The sequence below is a fragment of the Myotis brandtii genome, unplaced genomic scaffold (genome assembly GCF_000412655.1).
Source record: "Myotis brandtii unplaced genomic scaffold, ASM41265v1 scaffold573, whole genome shotgun sequence".
In the NCBI taxonomy this organism is placed as follows: domain Eukaryota; kingdom Metazoa; phylum Chordata; class Mammalia; order Chiroptera; family Vespertilionidae; genus Myotis; species Myotis brandtii.
This window is the reverse complement of record NW_005370145.1, coordinates 690619-705570: the sequence shown is the minus strand read 5'-3', so window position 1 is coordinate 705570 and position 14952 is coordinate 690619. Positions and strand designations below refer to the sequence as shown.

At 43.0% G+C, this 14952-nt stretch overlaps 1 protein-coding gene across 1 annotated transcript in view; it reads right to left on the bottom strand.

Annotated features, from left to right (window-relative positions):
* DNAH2 (dynein, axonemal, heavy chain 2) overlaps nt 1-14952 on the bottom strand; it is a 112731-nt gene that overhangs the window by 86501 nt on the left and 11278 nt on the right. The window contains exons 4-13 of the mRNA XM_014549808.1: nt 11072-11242; nt 5587-5815; nt 4996-5106; nt 4591-4829; nt 3490-3681; nt 2455-2612; nt 1659-1746; nt 1112-1317; nt 522-651; nt 70-252 (exon numbers count right to left, since the gene is read on the bottom strand). Coding sequence (XP_014405294.1) covers nt 70-252; nt 522-651; nt 1112-1317; nt 1659-1746; nt 2455-2612; nt 3490-3681; nt 4591-4829; nt 4996-5106; nt 5587-5815; nt 11072-11242 — 1707 coding nt within the window. The remainder of the gene's footprint in view (nt 1-69; nt 253-521; nt 652-1111; nt 1318-1658; nt 1747-2454; nt 2613-3489; nt 3682-4590; nt 4830-4995; nt 5107-5586; nt 5816-11071; nt 11243-14952) is intronic.

Sequence of the window (14952 nt, the reverse complement as noted above, 5' to 3'; positions counted from 1 at the left end):
GTATGTGGCACAGCCTGCAAACTCTACCGACTCACTGCGGACAAGTTGTAGCAAAGTTCAGGCACTTACATTCATGACCCTGTCGATGCGACGCCGCAGGATCCGCACCCAGTGAGCCTGTCCAGAAAACTGGGCCATGTAGGGCTCCAGGGATGGCCATTTCCTGTTCAGCTCACGGTTCACGAGGGCCAGTTCACTATTAAACAACATGTAGAGATCCACCGCCTTCTTGTCATATGTTCGCTTGATAGCCTAACGGAGAAGAGATAGAAGTTGACAATATGTCCTGGGGATGTGGGTTCCTCCAGTCACCCATCCTAGAGGAAGGCTACACCCTGCTGGGGGTCACACTCCTTAGCGATCTGGAAACTAGGGGCACAGAAGGAAGAAGAGAGACCATGGCAATTTAGGACACAGGAAAGAGCATGAATGGAGGCGGGATGGTGTCTGGAAGGCTCATGAGGAACTGAGGGAAAGCACAAGAGAACAAGGGGTGGAGGAAGCAGGCAGGGCAGCGACACCTCACGGGTTGCCAGCCTGTGGAAGGTATCCAGCAGCAGCACTCCATGCTCTACGTCTCGAACTAACTCGAAGGCAGAGGTGATCAAGTTCTGGGTCATCACCTCCAGGTCCTTGATTCCAGCACGGAAACTGCATCATCAGAGAGGTATGTTGAAAGGTGGGTGCCTTCGCCTGCCCCCAAGTGCACCCCTGAGTAAGAATCCTGTGTTATGTACTAAGATCTCCCCACGTGCCAGGCACTGACTAAGTGCTTTACATGCATTAATCCACTTATTCCTTAAAACAAGGCAATGAGATAGGTCCTATCACTAACCTTAGTTTGTAGACGAGGGAACAGAGGCTCTAACTGGTAGAGTCATTTGCCCAATCACATATCTAGTACGTGGCGGAAGTGGGCTTCCAGCCCCGAAAGGCTCCTCTGGAACCCTTCATCTCAGCAGACACAGCTTCCTTGCATTCGATCCTGCCTCCCTTTCCCTGATGTGTCACCTCCACACTTTCCTTTGTACGCCCTCACCACTCCTCCTAATCTTGGCTCCCCTGACCTCCCTTCCCTTGTCTGTGCAGAGTCAGCCTGTGGTTCTCTCACCGATTGTAGTCTTCATGCCAAGAGGTGTTCTTGACATCCAGGATGCCCCCGCGAACAGCTCGCAACATGTGCAGATTTTTATAAAAAATATCCTCAATCTCAAGCAAGTTCCGTGTTATCTGAGGCCCCTGGACGCCAAAGAAGCAAGGAAGGGGACCTTGCTTGCCATCCACCCAGCGGGCAAAATGGTACTGACAGTCACATACCTAAAAAAAAGTCAACATCAGAATTCCTGCTCTCCTTTCTGAACTTGTAAGTCCTGTGCCCTTTGATTTAACTTAAAATGTCTAAAAACTAAAGAGGATCAACCAGATGCAAGGGGCTAGTAAGATGGATTTTGGCTGCAGAATGGAATAGGAGATACTAAGGCAGTGATAACAGGCAAAAGTCTAAAAGGATGGGGTGGTGGTAGGGCACACAGGGATGCAGGAGGAGCCAAAGAGGTTAGGTTCTATGCTTAGCATCTTCCCAGCTCCCCCACTCCTGGATGGGAATTCTGGAGTGTCTGCGGTTAGCTTTGATTTTCCTCCCCTCACAGTCTTCCCACCTCAATAAGGTCCTTGCAGCGTTGCACAAAAGCATCAACCTGAGCAAATATGCTGGTCTGGTCTAGGACCCAGCCCCGACTGGAGAACCTGTGTTAGGAGAGAGACGGACCAAATCAAAAAGCAGGAACACTAGATATCAACCTGCCTGTGCAAAGCTAGAACTGGGTTCCTGGGTTCAGGGGGAGACTTAGAAATGAGACCCCAAGAAGCAACTTTCCTGAACCCTGAGAGAGAAAATGCAAGGTGAGGGTTACCAGCGAGGGGACAAAGTGCCTCGGTTCTAGGAAAAGGTTCATACGTAATGGAATTTCAGACTTTGGGGCCAAGAAAGGAAGAAAAGGCCAGGAAGGACTTCTGCAATCAGGGAGAAGAGGTGATTAGAGTGAGGAGAAAGAACCTCGGCTTAGGGGCCAGAATATCTGTATTCAGAGAGAAAACCTGGATCCATGTAGAAACTCACAGGTCTAGAAAAATATAATCCATAGACTTAAAAAAATAAGTGCAAGTGAAAGAAGTCAGAATCTACACTCTACAGCAGGGTGGGGAACGTCCAGCCGGCGGGCTGTATAAGGCCCAAGAAATCATTTGATCTGGTCCTGCCAAGGCAACCGCAGGCAGGACTCAAAATTCAACAAATCTAGGAGTTGTTTCCACAGCAACATAAATTTATATTAATAAATGATATTAGTAAATGATATTATAAATATCTTAAAGGCCCTTGGCAGAAAAAAAAAAAAGGTTGCTCTACAGGAATGAAGGGGGAATCTACAGAATGTTAGAGGAGACACATCGTACTGGGTATGCATTTGCACAGCCCGCAGATAATGGTCTTTCCAGGCATGACAGCAGGAAATGCAGCCTTGTAGGTCCTCCTTGCTAGAAGAGACATATCCCTCAAAGATGCGGTCCAGGGAGATGGCATGACAGCATAAGCGGATGATCTCGTTGCTCATCTGCAGAAGGAGTCCCAACGGCCTCAGTTCACAGCGTTAGTTGCACCCACCCCTTCTCTGAATCTCCCTGATGTGCCTCACATCTCAGCCTCCTACTTTCTGATCTGACTCCTGATACCCATCTTGCCTAAGTCCTCCACTGCTCGTGAACAGCCCCTCTGGCTTCACCTTCCTCCCTGCCTCAGCCCACCTCACAGCTGCACTGCCCAGCCGGCATTCAGCGTTTTCCCACACTTTGGTTCTGTCATCCCAGATGAAATGTGCCAGGTCCTGCTCCTCAAAAGCCAGTGTTCCTGCCCAGCCAGGTGTGGCTCAGTGGTTGAGCGTTGGCCCAGGAACCAGGAGGTCACCGGTTCGATTCTGGTCAGGGCATATGCCCAGGTTGCGGTTGCAAGCTCGATCCCCAGTAGGGGCTGTGCAAGAGGCAGCTGATCAATGATTCTCTCTTATCATTGATGTTTCTATCTCTTCCTCTCCCTTCCTCTCTGAAATATATATATATATTTTTTTATTTTTTATTTTTTTAAGCCAGTGTTCCTTCCTAAACCTACCTCTCGCCCACTGCAACTTCCATCTTTGGAAATGAGAAGAAGAGGGTCTTCCCCTCTTGTAAACTCAGCCTGGGAGTCTGTCCTTCCTGCCTCCCTCCCCTCTTCTCCATCAACTCCTCTTCTCAAAGCTCCTCTTCCCACCTAGGCTGCTTCCGTATGGAAGCAAAATGTCCAGCCCAGGCCCCAACTCTCAGAGCATCACTAACATTGATGACGCAGGCATAAGCCTTTGGTCCCTGACCTGAAGGGTGGTCCTTACTGTCTTTTCACCGTAGATCTTCTGTTAAAGGAATTCCACCTTCTTCAGGAAATCTGAAGACACATACCTTTCGGAAGAGGGAGGTCAGTCTCTCCCGAGTGTTGTAGTGGGGAGAGTTGACCCAGATGATCCGGATGAGACTGATCAACTTAGGAAGTTTATTAGAGATGTCCTTAGGCCGCATGAAGGCCAATTCCTGGTAAGGTTCCTTCAGGATTGACAAAAAAGTCAGGTTTGACTGTGCTTGACAAGAGCCATCCTGACAGGAGAGAGAAACCAGAAGTAGACTTGTCCACTGGAAAGAACTGGTTCAAAGCACTTTTTATCCATCTGAACCCCATCCTAACTTGCCTTCACTGAGAAGCATTCCCAATGAACCCAACCCTACCTGGTACTAATATTGACTTTTATTCATTTACCAGTTTCTACAAAAGTATTTTTAGGTCTTTGCTCATGTGTGAGTCCCATCTTGCCCACTAGACTGAGAGTTACCCAAACTTGTTTTTTTGTCTATTCCTCTAGTTTTTCTAGTTAAACTCAGCACTCTGCACAAAGTAGATAGTAGCTGTTGATCAACTAACCAGACATCACTCCCATTTGTCCCCATAGTTCCCCTCACTGCCCTGTTCTCAACCAGGATTTTAGACTTCTCCACCTGGCTATGGTTCAATTCCCTTAATACCTAGCTTAAAATTCCACCTAGGGGAAGAAGTCTTCTATCTCCATATTCTACAGATTACATTGATCTTCTGTGTCCCCAAAGCTCACATAATCAGCTTGCTACACTATATTAAATTTAGTTTTAAGTGTTTATCTTGCAACTCTCTTGGCTGAGCCACATGGGTTCCTCTTCAATCCCATGCCATCTAGTAATCCTATTTTGTGTAAGTCTTATGTTCTCCAACTGGATCGAAGGGGTTGGGTTCATAGAGGGTACTCAATGTATTTTTGTTGATTAACTAGTTGTCTCCCTAGCTAAACTACAAGCTCTTTGGGACCATCCTTTTGTTCTACTACTTTTATACTCTCCCACAAATACAAGTTCAAACACTGGGTTGGTCTATTTTGCTGTGGATGATTATAATGGCTCCCTCATCTTGGCACCCTATATTGTCCCAAGCACTGTCTACTTTCTGCTAAGCCTCCATCCTTTGATCCACCCACAAACCTGGATCTGCTGGGCCAGTTTCATAAAGGGTGTCAGGTAGGATGACTTGGCAAGGTGCAGGATGGACTCGATGTGTTTCACTCCCTCCTTCACCAGCTGTGAACTGATGCCAGACAGATCCATGCATCGGTTGCGCCAGAACTCAATCTCCTCCAAGGGACCTAGGTTTTCTCCTGTCTCCACAGTCTCCTGGGCACTGAGCACCTCCTTTATCTGCCGGGTCCAGTGGATCATGGAGGCTTCATGGGAGAATACAAAATCTCTTCATTGCTTTACACTGCTCCCAGGTATGTCCTCTCCCCTGCCCCCTGCATAGCCCTCCACACCCAACTCCTTTCTCACCATCTGGACTGCCCCCTTTCCTCCCCCAGGGTCCCCGACACACTGGCAATGCCAGCCACTCACTCTCTAGCCGCTGCACCAGCTCTTTGTCCTTATACACCACCTGAGGCTTCATGTTCATGGCCTCTGCAGGGATGTAGAGAACAGTGTGCCCCTCCAGTTTGTACCGAGTATCTACGGGAAGGATAAGACCATAGAACTTCACAAACAGGAATGAGTTTATGTCACCCAGTTCCAATCATGTTTGATGAAGTATATGCATTTCGGGAGAGCAGGCAGAAGAAATTGATATCTATATATCTCAAGAGGAAAAATAACAGAAGGCAAGACGAAAACTTCACTGAGGTATAATAAGAGGTTGTCATAAAACAAGGTCAAAGATCCATGCCCTCAACACTCTCTTCTATATTTGCACACCCTCTCTGCCTCCTCTCTGCCCCCACATTTCCCCCTACCCCACAACCATTCTACAGCAGAAATCTGTATATGGATTGGAAGACACATTCTGCACCCGGTTTCACTCATTCAACAAACACATACTGAACTGAGTACCTACTCTGTGCCAAGCAACATAGGTGCTCAGGATGACTCTCTGACCTGCCTCATCAGCTCTACTGTTGGTGGGGCACTAGGCACGCAAGCCTTTCTGCTCACCTGTCAGGCAGGCCAAGAACCTGTGCAGATGAGAAGCAAAATGATTTCGAATGCTCTCAGGCCAGCTGGTGTTTGTAAAGATCTGAGGGGCATAGACACCACTGAGGAGGCGAAGCAGGGCTGGGATGTAGGCACCCCGCACTGTCCCAAACTGCACAGTCGTCTCAAAGTTTTGTGGAGTGATGGGAACCGGTGCTTGGCGGATGAAGTACATAATCTGGTTCTGGGTCTGTAGGAAAGACAGTGAATAGATCAGACTTCAGTCACCAGGCCCAGCCTGATACCCAAAGGAATCTGAGGTTCCAGTCATGAAAGCCTGGCTGAGTTCTTTGTAACTTTCCCTTAGCACATCCTGGCCCTTCTCTAAATGTAAGTGTCATGAGGTGCTCCCTGTTCTTTTTAGGGACATAATAGAGTCCACACCCAGAGATGTAGGGAGGAAATGCAGAGAGCATACTTTGCGGATAGGAACTGTATATTATGTCCAACTTGGCTCCAGAACCTACCACAGTGACTAGTTCATAATAGTTGCTCAATAAATGTTGGACGGATGGACGGATGGATGGATGGATGGATGGAATGAAAAGAATAGAACAGAATAAAGCATTTTCAGATATAGGAAAAAGACTGGAAGAAAGAGACAATTGTCTAGGATTTTCTATTTCAGTTACATATACTTTTCTGACAATTTTTCATATATCCTTCAATTTTGTTTATGATGAGTCTTTGTTGTTGTTTGCATTCAGAAATTTATAACTTTCATGTAGTCAAAACTTTTTAAAGTTTCTGACTTCTACATGCTTAGAAAGTTCATTCCCACCTGAAGATCAGATTCACCTTTTTTTTCCCCTTTAGTGTTTTTGTAACTACTCTTTATAATTTAACATTTTTTAATTTTAACTGATTTGAGAGAGAGAGAGAGAGAGGAAAGGAGAGAGAAGTATCAATTTGTTGTTCCACTTATTTATGCATTCATTGGTTGCTTCTTGTATGTGAGAGAGACACATTGACTGTTTGCTTCCCACACATGTCAGGACTGGGGGCCGGGGAACGAACCTGCAACCCTTCAACCCTTCGGTGCAAGGACCAACACTTCAACTACTGAGCCACACCGGCCAGGATTTTGTGTCTATTTTTTTAAAAGCTTAACTACTATTATTTTTGTTAAATAATTTGCTAATTATAAATAACTGAAATAATGCATAAAGTTAAACAATGCATAAAATTAAAATGTCATCTGAAATTCCACCACCCAAGCAATGCTGTTAACACTGGGGGAAAAACAGTATTCCAAACATCTTTCTATAGTTATATAACATAGAAAAATAAAAGTTATTTCAAAATAGGATCATGATACTTTTTAAAGTATTAAATTTAATTTAATAATGTGAATATAAATAAAGGACTTGATCTTTAGATAAGTCTTTCTTTACCTGTAAGAGAGATTTCTTCATAAAAGACCTCTTACTAAGGTTATGAGAGATTATGAAAAATATCGAGTTTAGTTTTCTCACTATCTTTCTATTTTAAATTCTATTGACTTACGCTTTGAAAGATAAGAACATTGACATTCTCATACTCCCTCTCATTTTCTCACCACTTTGCAATTTTTGTTCCAGTATTATCTTTACCTTGTCCAAGTTGATAACATTCACATTCTATAGCATAACCATAATTCCCATGCTTATTTAGTATTAGTTCTTTATGTAAATGAACTGAATGTTCACAGATTCTCCATTCCTGAGCTCTTCATTTGGTTTATTTCTTAATAAACTAAGTTTTTGTTGATGTCATTTTTGTTTTTTTAAAGGAGGGTTCTTTGGGTGGTTTTTTCTTTTTTCTGTGGGTTTTTTTTTCTTTTCTGATTTTACTTTTTGCTCAATTTATCAAGAATTCAATGGTAATAAATTTTAAGGACATTTCAATTGGCCATCTTAACCCAGGAAAACATAATTAAGTCTGTGATCTATGTAGAATGTATTTCAATATGCTAAATATATTTTTTCAGCTATCTTGAGGCATATTTGACAAATAAAAATTATATGCATTTAAGGTATGCAACTTGATGTTTTGATATGTCTACACATTGTGAAATGATCATCACAATCAAGCTAATTAACATGTCCATCATCTCACATAGTTACCATTTTATTTTTCTTTTATTTTTTGGTTAGAACACTTAAGATTTGCCCTCTTAGCCCTGGCCAGGTAGCTCGGTTGGTTAGAGCATTATCCCCAATACAGTAAGGTTGCAGGTTTGATCCCGGGTCAGAGCATATACAAGAATCAACCAATGAATGCATGACTAAGTGGAACAACAAATCAATGTTTCTATCTCTTTCTCTAAAAATAAATAAAATAAAAATTAAAAGAAAATATTTGCTCTCTTAGCGAAATTCAAGTACACAACACAGCATTATTAGCCATAGTTACCATGCTGTATACTAGATCTTGAAATTTTGTACCCTCCCCCGCCCCAGTTTTATTTTGACAAAACTGACCTATAACATTACTCTGGCAACTACAAATCTGTAATCTGTTTCAATGAGTTTTTCCCCCTAGATTCCACATATAAGTGAGATCATATAATATTTATCTTTGTCTGACTTATTTCACTTAGCATAACAACCTTCATGCCCATCCATATTGTTGCAAATGGCACAATTTTCCTTCTTTCTCATTGCTGAATAATATTCCAGTGTGTATGCTTGTATGAATCCTATATAATAAAAGGCTAATATGCAAATCAACCGAACAGCAGAACAACCAGTCGCTATGACATGCACTGACCACCAGGGGGTAGACGCTCAACGCAGGAGCTGCCCCCTGGTAGTCAGTGAGCTCCGGGAGTCTCTCCCACCTCCATGGCAGTTGGAAATCCCCCAAGGGCTCCCAGACTGTGAGAGGGTGCAGGCTGGGCTGAGGGACCCCTCCCCCTCCACCAGCGAGGGCATGAATTTTGTGCACTGGGCCTCTAGTGTGTGTGAGTGTGTGTGTGTGTGTGTGTGTATACATATATATACATATATGTATACATATCCTCCATCAGTGTTTGCTTAGGCTGTTTCCATGTCTTAGCTATTATAAATAATGCTACAATAAACATGAGGGTTCAGATATTACTTTGAGAAACTGATTTCATTTCCTTCAGATATATACCCAAAAGAGGAACTGCTGGATCATATGGTAGTTGTACTTTAAAATTTTTGAGGAAATTCCATACTATTTTCCATAGTGGCTGCACCAATTTACATTCCCAACGACAATGCATAAGGGTTCCCTTTTTTCACATCCTCATGCACATTTGTTATTTCTTGTCTTTTTGATGATACCCATTCTAAAAGGTGTGAGGTGATGGTGGTTTTGATATTCATTTCCTAATGATTAGTGATGTTGAGCATCTTTTCATGTACCTGTTGGCCATTTGTTTGCCTTCTTCGGAAAAACATCTTTTCAGTTCTTCTGCCCATATCTTAGATTGTCATTTTGCTACTGAGTTATATGAGTTCTTCATATTTTTTGGATAATAACCTCTTAACTGATTTATGATTTGCAAATATTTTCTCCTACCTTAGGTTTTCTTTTCATGTTGTTGTTTTCCTTCACTGTGCAGAAGCTTTTCAGTTTGATGCAGTTCCACTTGTTTATTTTTGTTTTTATGCCCTTTGTTTTTGGTGTCAGAAACCCTGTCCTATTTGACCAATATTTCCACATTTCCCCCTCCCTTCAGCTAAGGAGATCTTTTTTTCTTTTTTCTTTTTTTAATGTTTTTATTGATTTCAGAGAAAGGGAGGGAGAGAGATAGAAACATCAATGATGAGAGAGGATCATTGATCAGCTGCCTCCTGCACGCCCTCTATTGGGGACAGAGCCCGCATGTGCCCTGACGAGGAATTGAACCAGTGACTTCCTGGTTCGTGGGCCGATGCTCAACCTCTGAGCCACTGACAGGGCAGCTAAGTAGACCTTTTAATGGAAAAATGTTGTTTTTCGTGTTTCCCAATTCCATTCACTGAATAATTTATCCTTCCCACAGATTTTAAATGCCATTTTTGTAGAAAATGCTTACATATATGGTTCTGTACTTTCTATGTTTCTTTACTGTAGCTTATATAATATATATTCCTGCCCCAGTACAACTGTTTTTAATTACTATAGCTTAATAAAAGACTTTCATTTTCACAAGTCTCCTCCAATACTTTCCTTCATCATTTTCTTTGTTATATTCATGCATTTTTCTGGATATATTTTTAAATCCTTTACACAAGGTATCTAAGGACTGTGGCACTTTGATTGGATTGCATTAAAATAGTACATTTTTTAGATGGAATGATCTTAATATAATATTAAAATTCCCACTCAGAAACAGGGTATACCTCACCATATCCAAATCTTCTTTCATGGCCTTCAGCAAAGGTGTTTTCTTTCATATAAATCCTACATATATTTTGCAAATTTTTGTCCCTTTTGTGAATAAAATATTTTTTCATCATGTTTTGTAGCTGATTATTGCCAATATATAAGGGAAATCAATAGCCTGTGTTTACATTTAATATGTTTCACAAATTGTGTCATTATACAGGATCATGCTCATCTTCATTATCATTGTTATTTTTGTATGTGTACTGGCAATAACAGCAAAGCAATAGCCTTTTTCTTTTCCAACATTTTATTTCAAATTTTTTCAAGCATATAACAAAGTTAAAAGAATTTTATAATAATGACCTGTACACCTACCACCCAGATTCTACCACTAACACTTTACTATACAGTGGGGCCTTGACTTATGAGTTTAATTCGTTCCGAGACCGAGCTCGTTAAGGAGCTTGTTAACTCAAATTACTCTATCAACTCAACGCAGCAAAAACTCGGCCGAGAGACAGCTGGTATCTCAAAAAACTCGTTAGTCGGGACACTCGTAAGTCAAGGCCCCACTGTATGTCTTTTAACTGTCTCCCTACCCGTGGTTTACCCTTCACTAATGTATCCCCCACCTTGTTGAAATACTTATATATCTAATCCATGGACGCCTTCAATATGTCCCTCTGGGATAGAAGCCAAATTCTTTGCATAACATACAAGGGCCTTCACAAGCTGACCCCAACTTCAGTATCATCTCCCACAACTCCTCTTTTCTTTGCACATAAAGTGGTCTTTACTGACACAGCTCTTACCGAGTCTCCATGAAATCCTACTTACTCTGCATCCCCAACTCAAATAGCACCTCCATCACCAAGCCTTGCCAGCATCCACTGGCCACGTTAGTTGCTCCCATAAAGCTCCTATAAAGTTTTGCTCATGCATCATAATCTGTTGTAAATACTTCTTATATGTCTGTCTTTCCCACTGGACCACGAGATCATCAAAAGCAAAAGCCTGCTTCATTCCTCTCCGTGGCAACAGAACTTGGGCACAGATGACAGAGATATGCGGAACCCTCAGCTCCCTGAAGACCACCTTGGAGCCTGAGTAGCGGAGTACCCACCTGTACAGGCATGCCCATTTCTAGCTTCAGCCCCAAAATAGGGTCAATGAAGATGGTAAGGACGGGCTCTGTCGGGTCCTGGGCAAAGTGTTCCAGCATGGCATCGTGCTCCACGGTCCATTTGGCATCCGCCAGTCCTGTCAGCACAGTCCGAGACAGGAAAAAGGGCTTCTACAGAAGGAAAACAGCCAAAAAAGATACAGCTGTTAGGATGAGTCATCTCTCCCATCCACAGTCACATGTGAGGACACAGAAAATGAGAGCAGTCAGACAGGACCAGAATAGTGAAGAGAAAGCTGAGGATGAGCTGAATGATAGGTTTCACGCTTTTGATAAAATAAGACAATGAGATTCTCTTGCCTCCATTAGTAAAGACAGAATGGATTGTAGAGAAACCCAGGATTTTTCTTAGTTTCATTTCAAAGAAGGTTATCCTTCCTTGAGATCTTTTCTTCCCAAGATATTTCATTTGTGCCTGTGGCTGTAAAAATGCATCATCGGCCCTAACCGGTTTGGCTCAGTGGATAGAGCGTCGGCCTGCGGACTCAAGGGTCCCAGGTTCGATTCCGGCCAAGGGCATGTACCTTGGTTGCGGGCACATCCCCAGTGGAGGGTGTGCAGGAGGCAGCTGATCGATGTTTCTCTCTCATTGATGTTTCTAACTCTCTATACTTCTCCCTCCTCTTTGTAAAAAATCAATAAAATATATTTTTTAAAAAATAAAAATAAAAAAATAAAAATAAAAATGCATCATCAAGCAACTCTCAACCTCAAAGTCAAACTAAATTAAGGGAACATGTAGGACATTAGCCTAAATCAACCAATTAGAAGTAAGGAGATGACAAGCTGGAAAAAGGATAAGGGTGCAAGAGCAATTTCTTCATGATGCAACAGCCTCCTCAAAATACTGAAATAAGTATGAAATATTAGGTAAAAGTCAATTGGCATAGCAGTGAGGAAGAAGTGAGGAAAAAAGACGGGAAAACACCAAAGAACAAATTAATTAGATGGAAAGGAAACTGTAATTGATGACTAGAAAAAAATTAATCTGTAGAACTTTACTAAATAAATTAAGGACACAAAGATATAAAGATATTGTTAAGTGAACTTGAGAAGCCACCCTGTCCTTCTCCCATATTCCTGGAATATGAGAAGAAATCTCTTTTATTTAAAGTTTCCAGGTCAGCCCTAGCTGGTTTGGCCCAGTGGATGGAGCGTTGACCTGCAGACTGAAAGGTCCTGGGTTCGGTCCCATCAAGGGCACACGCCCAGGTTGCAGGCTTGATCCCCAGTAGGGGTGAGCAGGAGACAACTGATCAATGATTCTCTCTCATCATTGATGTTTCTATCTCTCTCTCCCTCTTCCTTCTTCTCTGAAGTCAATAAAAATACTTTTTAAACATAATAATAATAATAATAATGAAGTTTCCAAGTCAAGAAAACTTAGACAGTGACCTAAAATCTTCCCTATATTAATCACTTGTATGTCATAAGTGTCTATAGACACAAGCAGTGGACCTTTTTTAATTAAACTCAAAATATCGTGGCAGTTTAACTGGTTAAGACACAGATGAACCAGTGAGAAAAACACTAAGACCCTGATAAATAAATGGACAAAAGGATGTAAACTGGCATGCCAGAAAAAGAAAAATATGAAAAAATGTTCAATTTCAGTTGAAATCAAAGAAATACAAATAAAAATAGCAAAGATATATCATTTATTGCCTATCATTTTTTAAAATCCTGCTAAATTGGTAACACTTAGACCTGGAAAGGGTTTGTTGCTAGTGTGAGGACAAAAGGTACAATGCATTTGGAAAACAGCTTGGTATTATGTATTAAACTAGAGGCTCAGTACATAAATTTGTGTACCAGTGGGGTCTCTCGGCCTGGCCTGCAGGATAGGGCCAAAACTGGCTCTCCAACATCCCCAAGGGGTCCCGGATTGTGAGAGAGCACAGGCCAGGCTGAGGGACCCCAGTGGGGCAAGATCAGGGCCGGGGAGGGACACAGGAGGTTGGCCAGCCAGGGAGGGACCGCGGGAGGGCTCCAGGGCATGTCCAGCCCATCTTGCTCAGTTCCAATTGGCCAAACCCCAGCAGCAAGTTAACCCGCCAGTCAGAGCGTCTGCCCCCTGGTGGTCAGTGCATGTCAGAGCAACTGGTAAACCGGTCAACTGTCTGCCCCCTGGTGGTCAGTGCACGTCATAGCGAGCGGTTGAGCAGCCTTAGCATATCATTAGCATATAACACTTTGATTGGTTGAACAGCCAACCAGTCAACCGGACACTTAGCATATTAGGCTTTTATTATATAGGACTAGAGGCCCGATGCACAAAGATTCGTGCAAGAATGGGCCTTCCTTCCCCTGGCTGCCAGCACCGCCTTCACTCTGGCCAGAGCCTCCTTTCCTCCTTCACTTGGCCAGGAGCAGCCTTTCTGCCTTCGTTCAGGCCCTGGAGCCGCCTTTCCGCCTTCCCATGCTGCCCAGAGGCCCAGAACAGCTGGGGCAGTGTGGAACGCCTGTGTCATCACCATGGTGACAACGCAAGCGTCCTGCCCCGCCCCTGCCACTAGGCACCTGTGTATGCAAATTAACCCACCATCTTTGTTGGGTTAATTTGCATAGCCACTCCTGATTGGCTGGTGGGTGTCGTGAAGGTACAGTCGATTTGCATCTTTCTCTTTTATTAGTGTAGATTATTAGAAATGTTCTGCCCTGGCCAGTTTTGCTCAGTGGATAGAACAGTGGCCTGCAGACTGCAAAGTCCCGGGCTTGATTCCGGTCAAGGGCACATACCCAGGTTGTGGGCTCCATCCTCAGTAGGGGGCATGCAGGAGGCAGCCAATCAAAGATTCTCTCTCATCACTGATTTTTCTATCCTCTCTGAAATCAATAAAAATATTTTTTTAATAAAGAAATGTTCTTGCCCTAACCGGTTTGGCTCAGTGGATAGAGCGTCGACCTACGGACTAAAAGGTCCCAGGTTCAATTCTGGTCAAGGGCATGTACCTTGGTTGTGGGCACATCCCCAGCAGGAGGTGTGCAGGAGGCAGCTGATCGATGTTTCTCTCTCATCGATGTTTCTGGCTCTCTATCCCTCTCCCTTCCTTTCTGTAAAAAATCAATAAAATATATTTAAAAAGAAATGTTCTTTACTCTTTGATTCAGTCATTCCATACACAGGAATCTAAAGAAAATATTAAGTATTTCAAAGTGTGCTAGTTTTATTTATAATATTCATCACAGTATTATTATGAGAGCAAAAAATTAGAAATGGCAAAATGTCCAAGAGTCATGATTTAACTATGGCACATACATCTAATCAAGAACTATACCACCATTTTAAAAAATAAAAATAATAAAATGGTGCTTACAAAAAAGTATATTATAGCTGGGCTGGTGTGATTCAGTAGTTGAGTGTTGACTTATGAACCAGGAGGTCACAGTTGGATTCCTGGTCAGGGCACATACCAGGGTTTCAGGCTTGGTTCCCAGTAGGGGGCATGCAGGAGGCAGCCAATCAATGATTCTCTCCCATCATTGATGTTTCTATCTCTCTCTCCCTCTCCCTTCCTCTCTGAAATTAAAATATTTTAAAGTATATCATAACTAGAGGCCTGATGCACAAAATGCATGCATGGGTAGGGTCCCTAGGCCTGGCAGGCAATCAGGGCTGATCAGAGCCTTCCAGCTGCCAGCCAGGACCTTCCTTTATTCTGCACCACCCCCTGGTGGTCAGCACAAGTCATAGCAAGCAATCGGTATCCCAGTGGAACTCCCACAGGGACAATTTGCATATTAGGCTTTTATATATATAGACTAGAGGCCAGGTGCACAAAAATTTGTGCACTCGGGGGGCGGGGGAGGGGGGGTCCCCC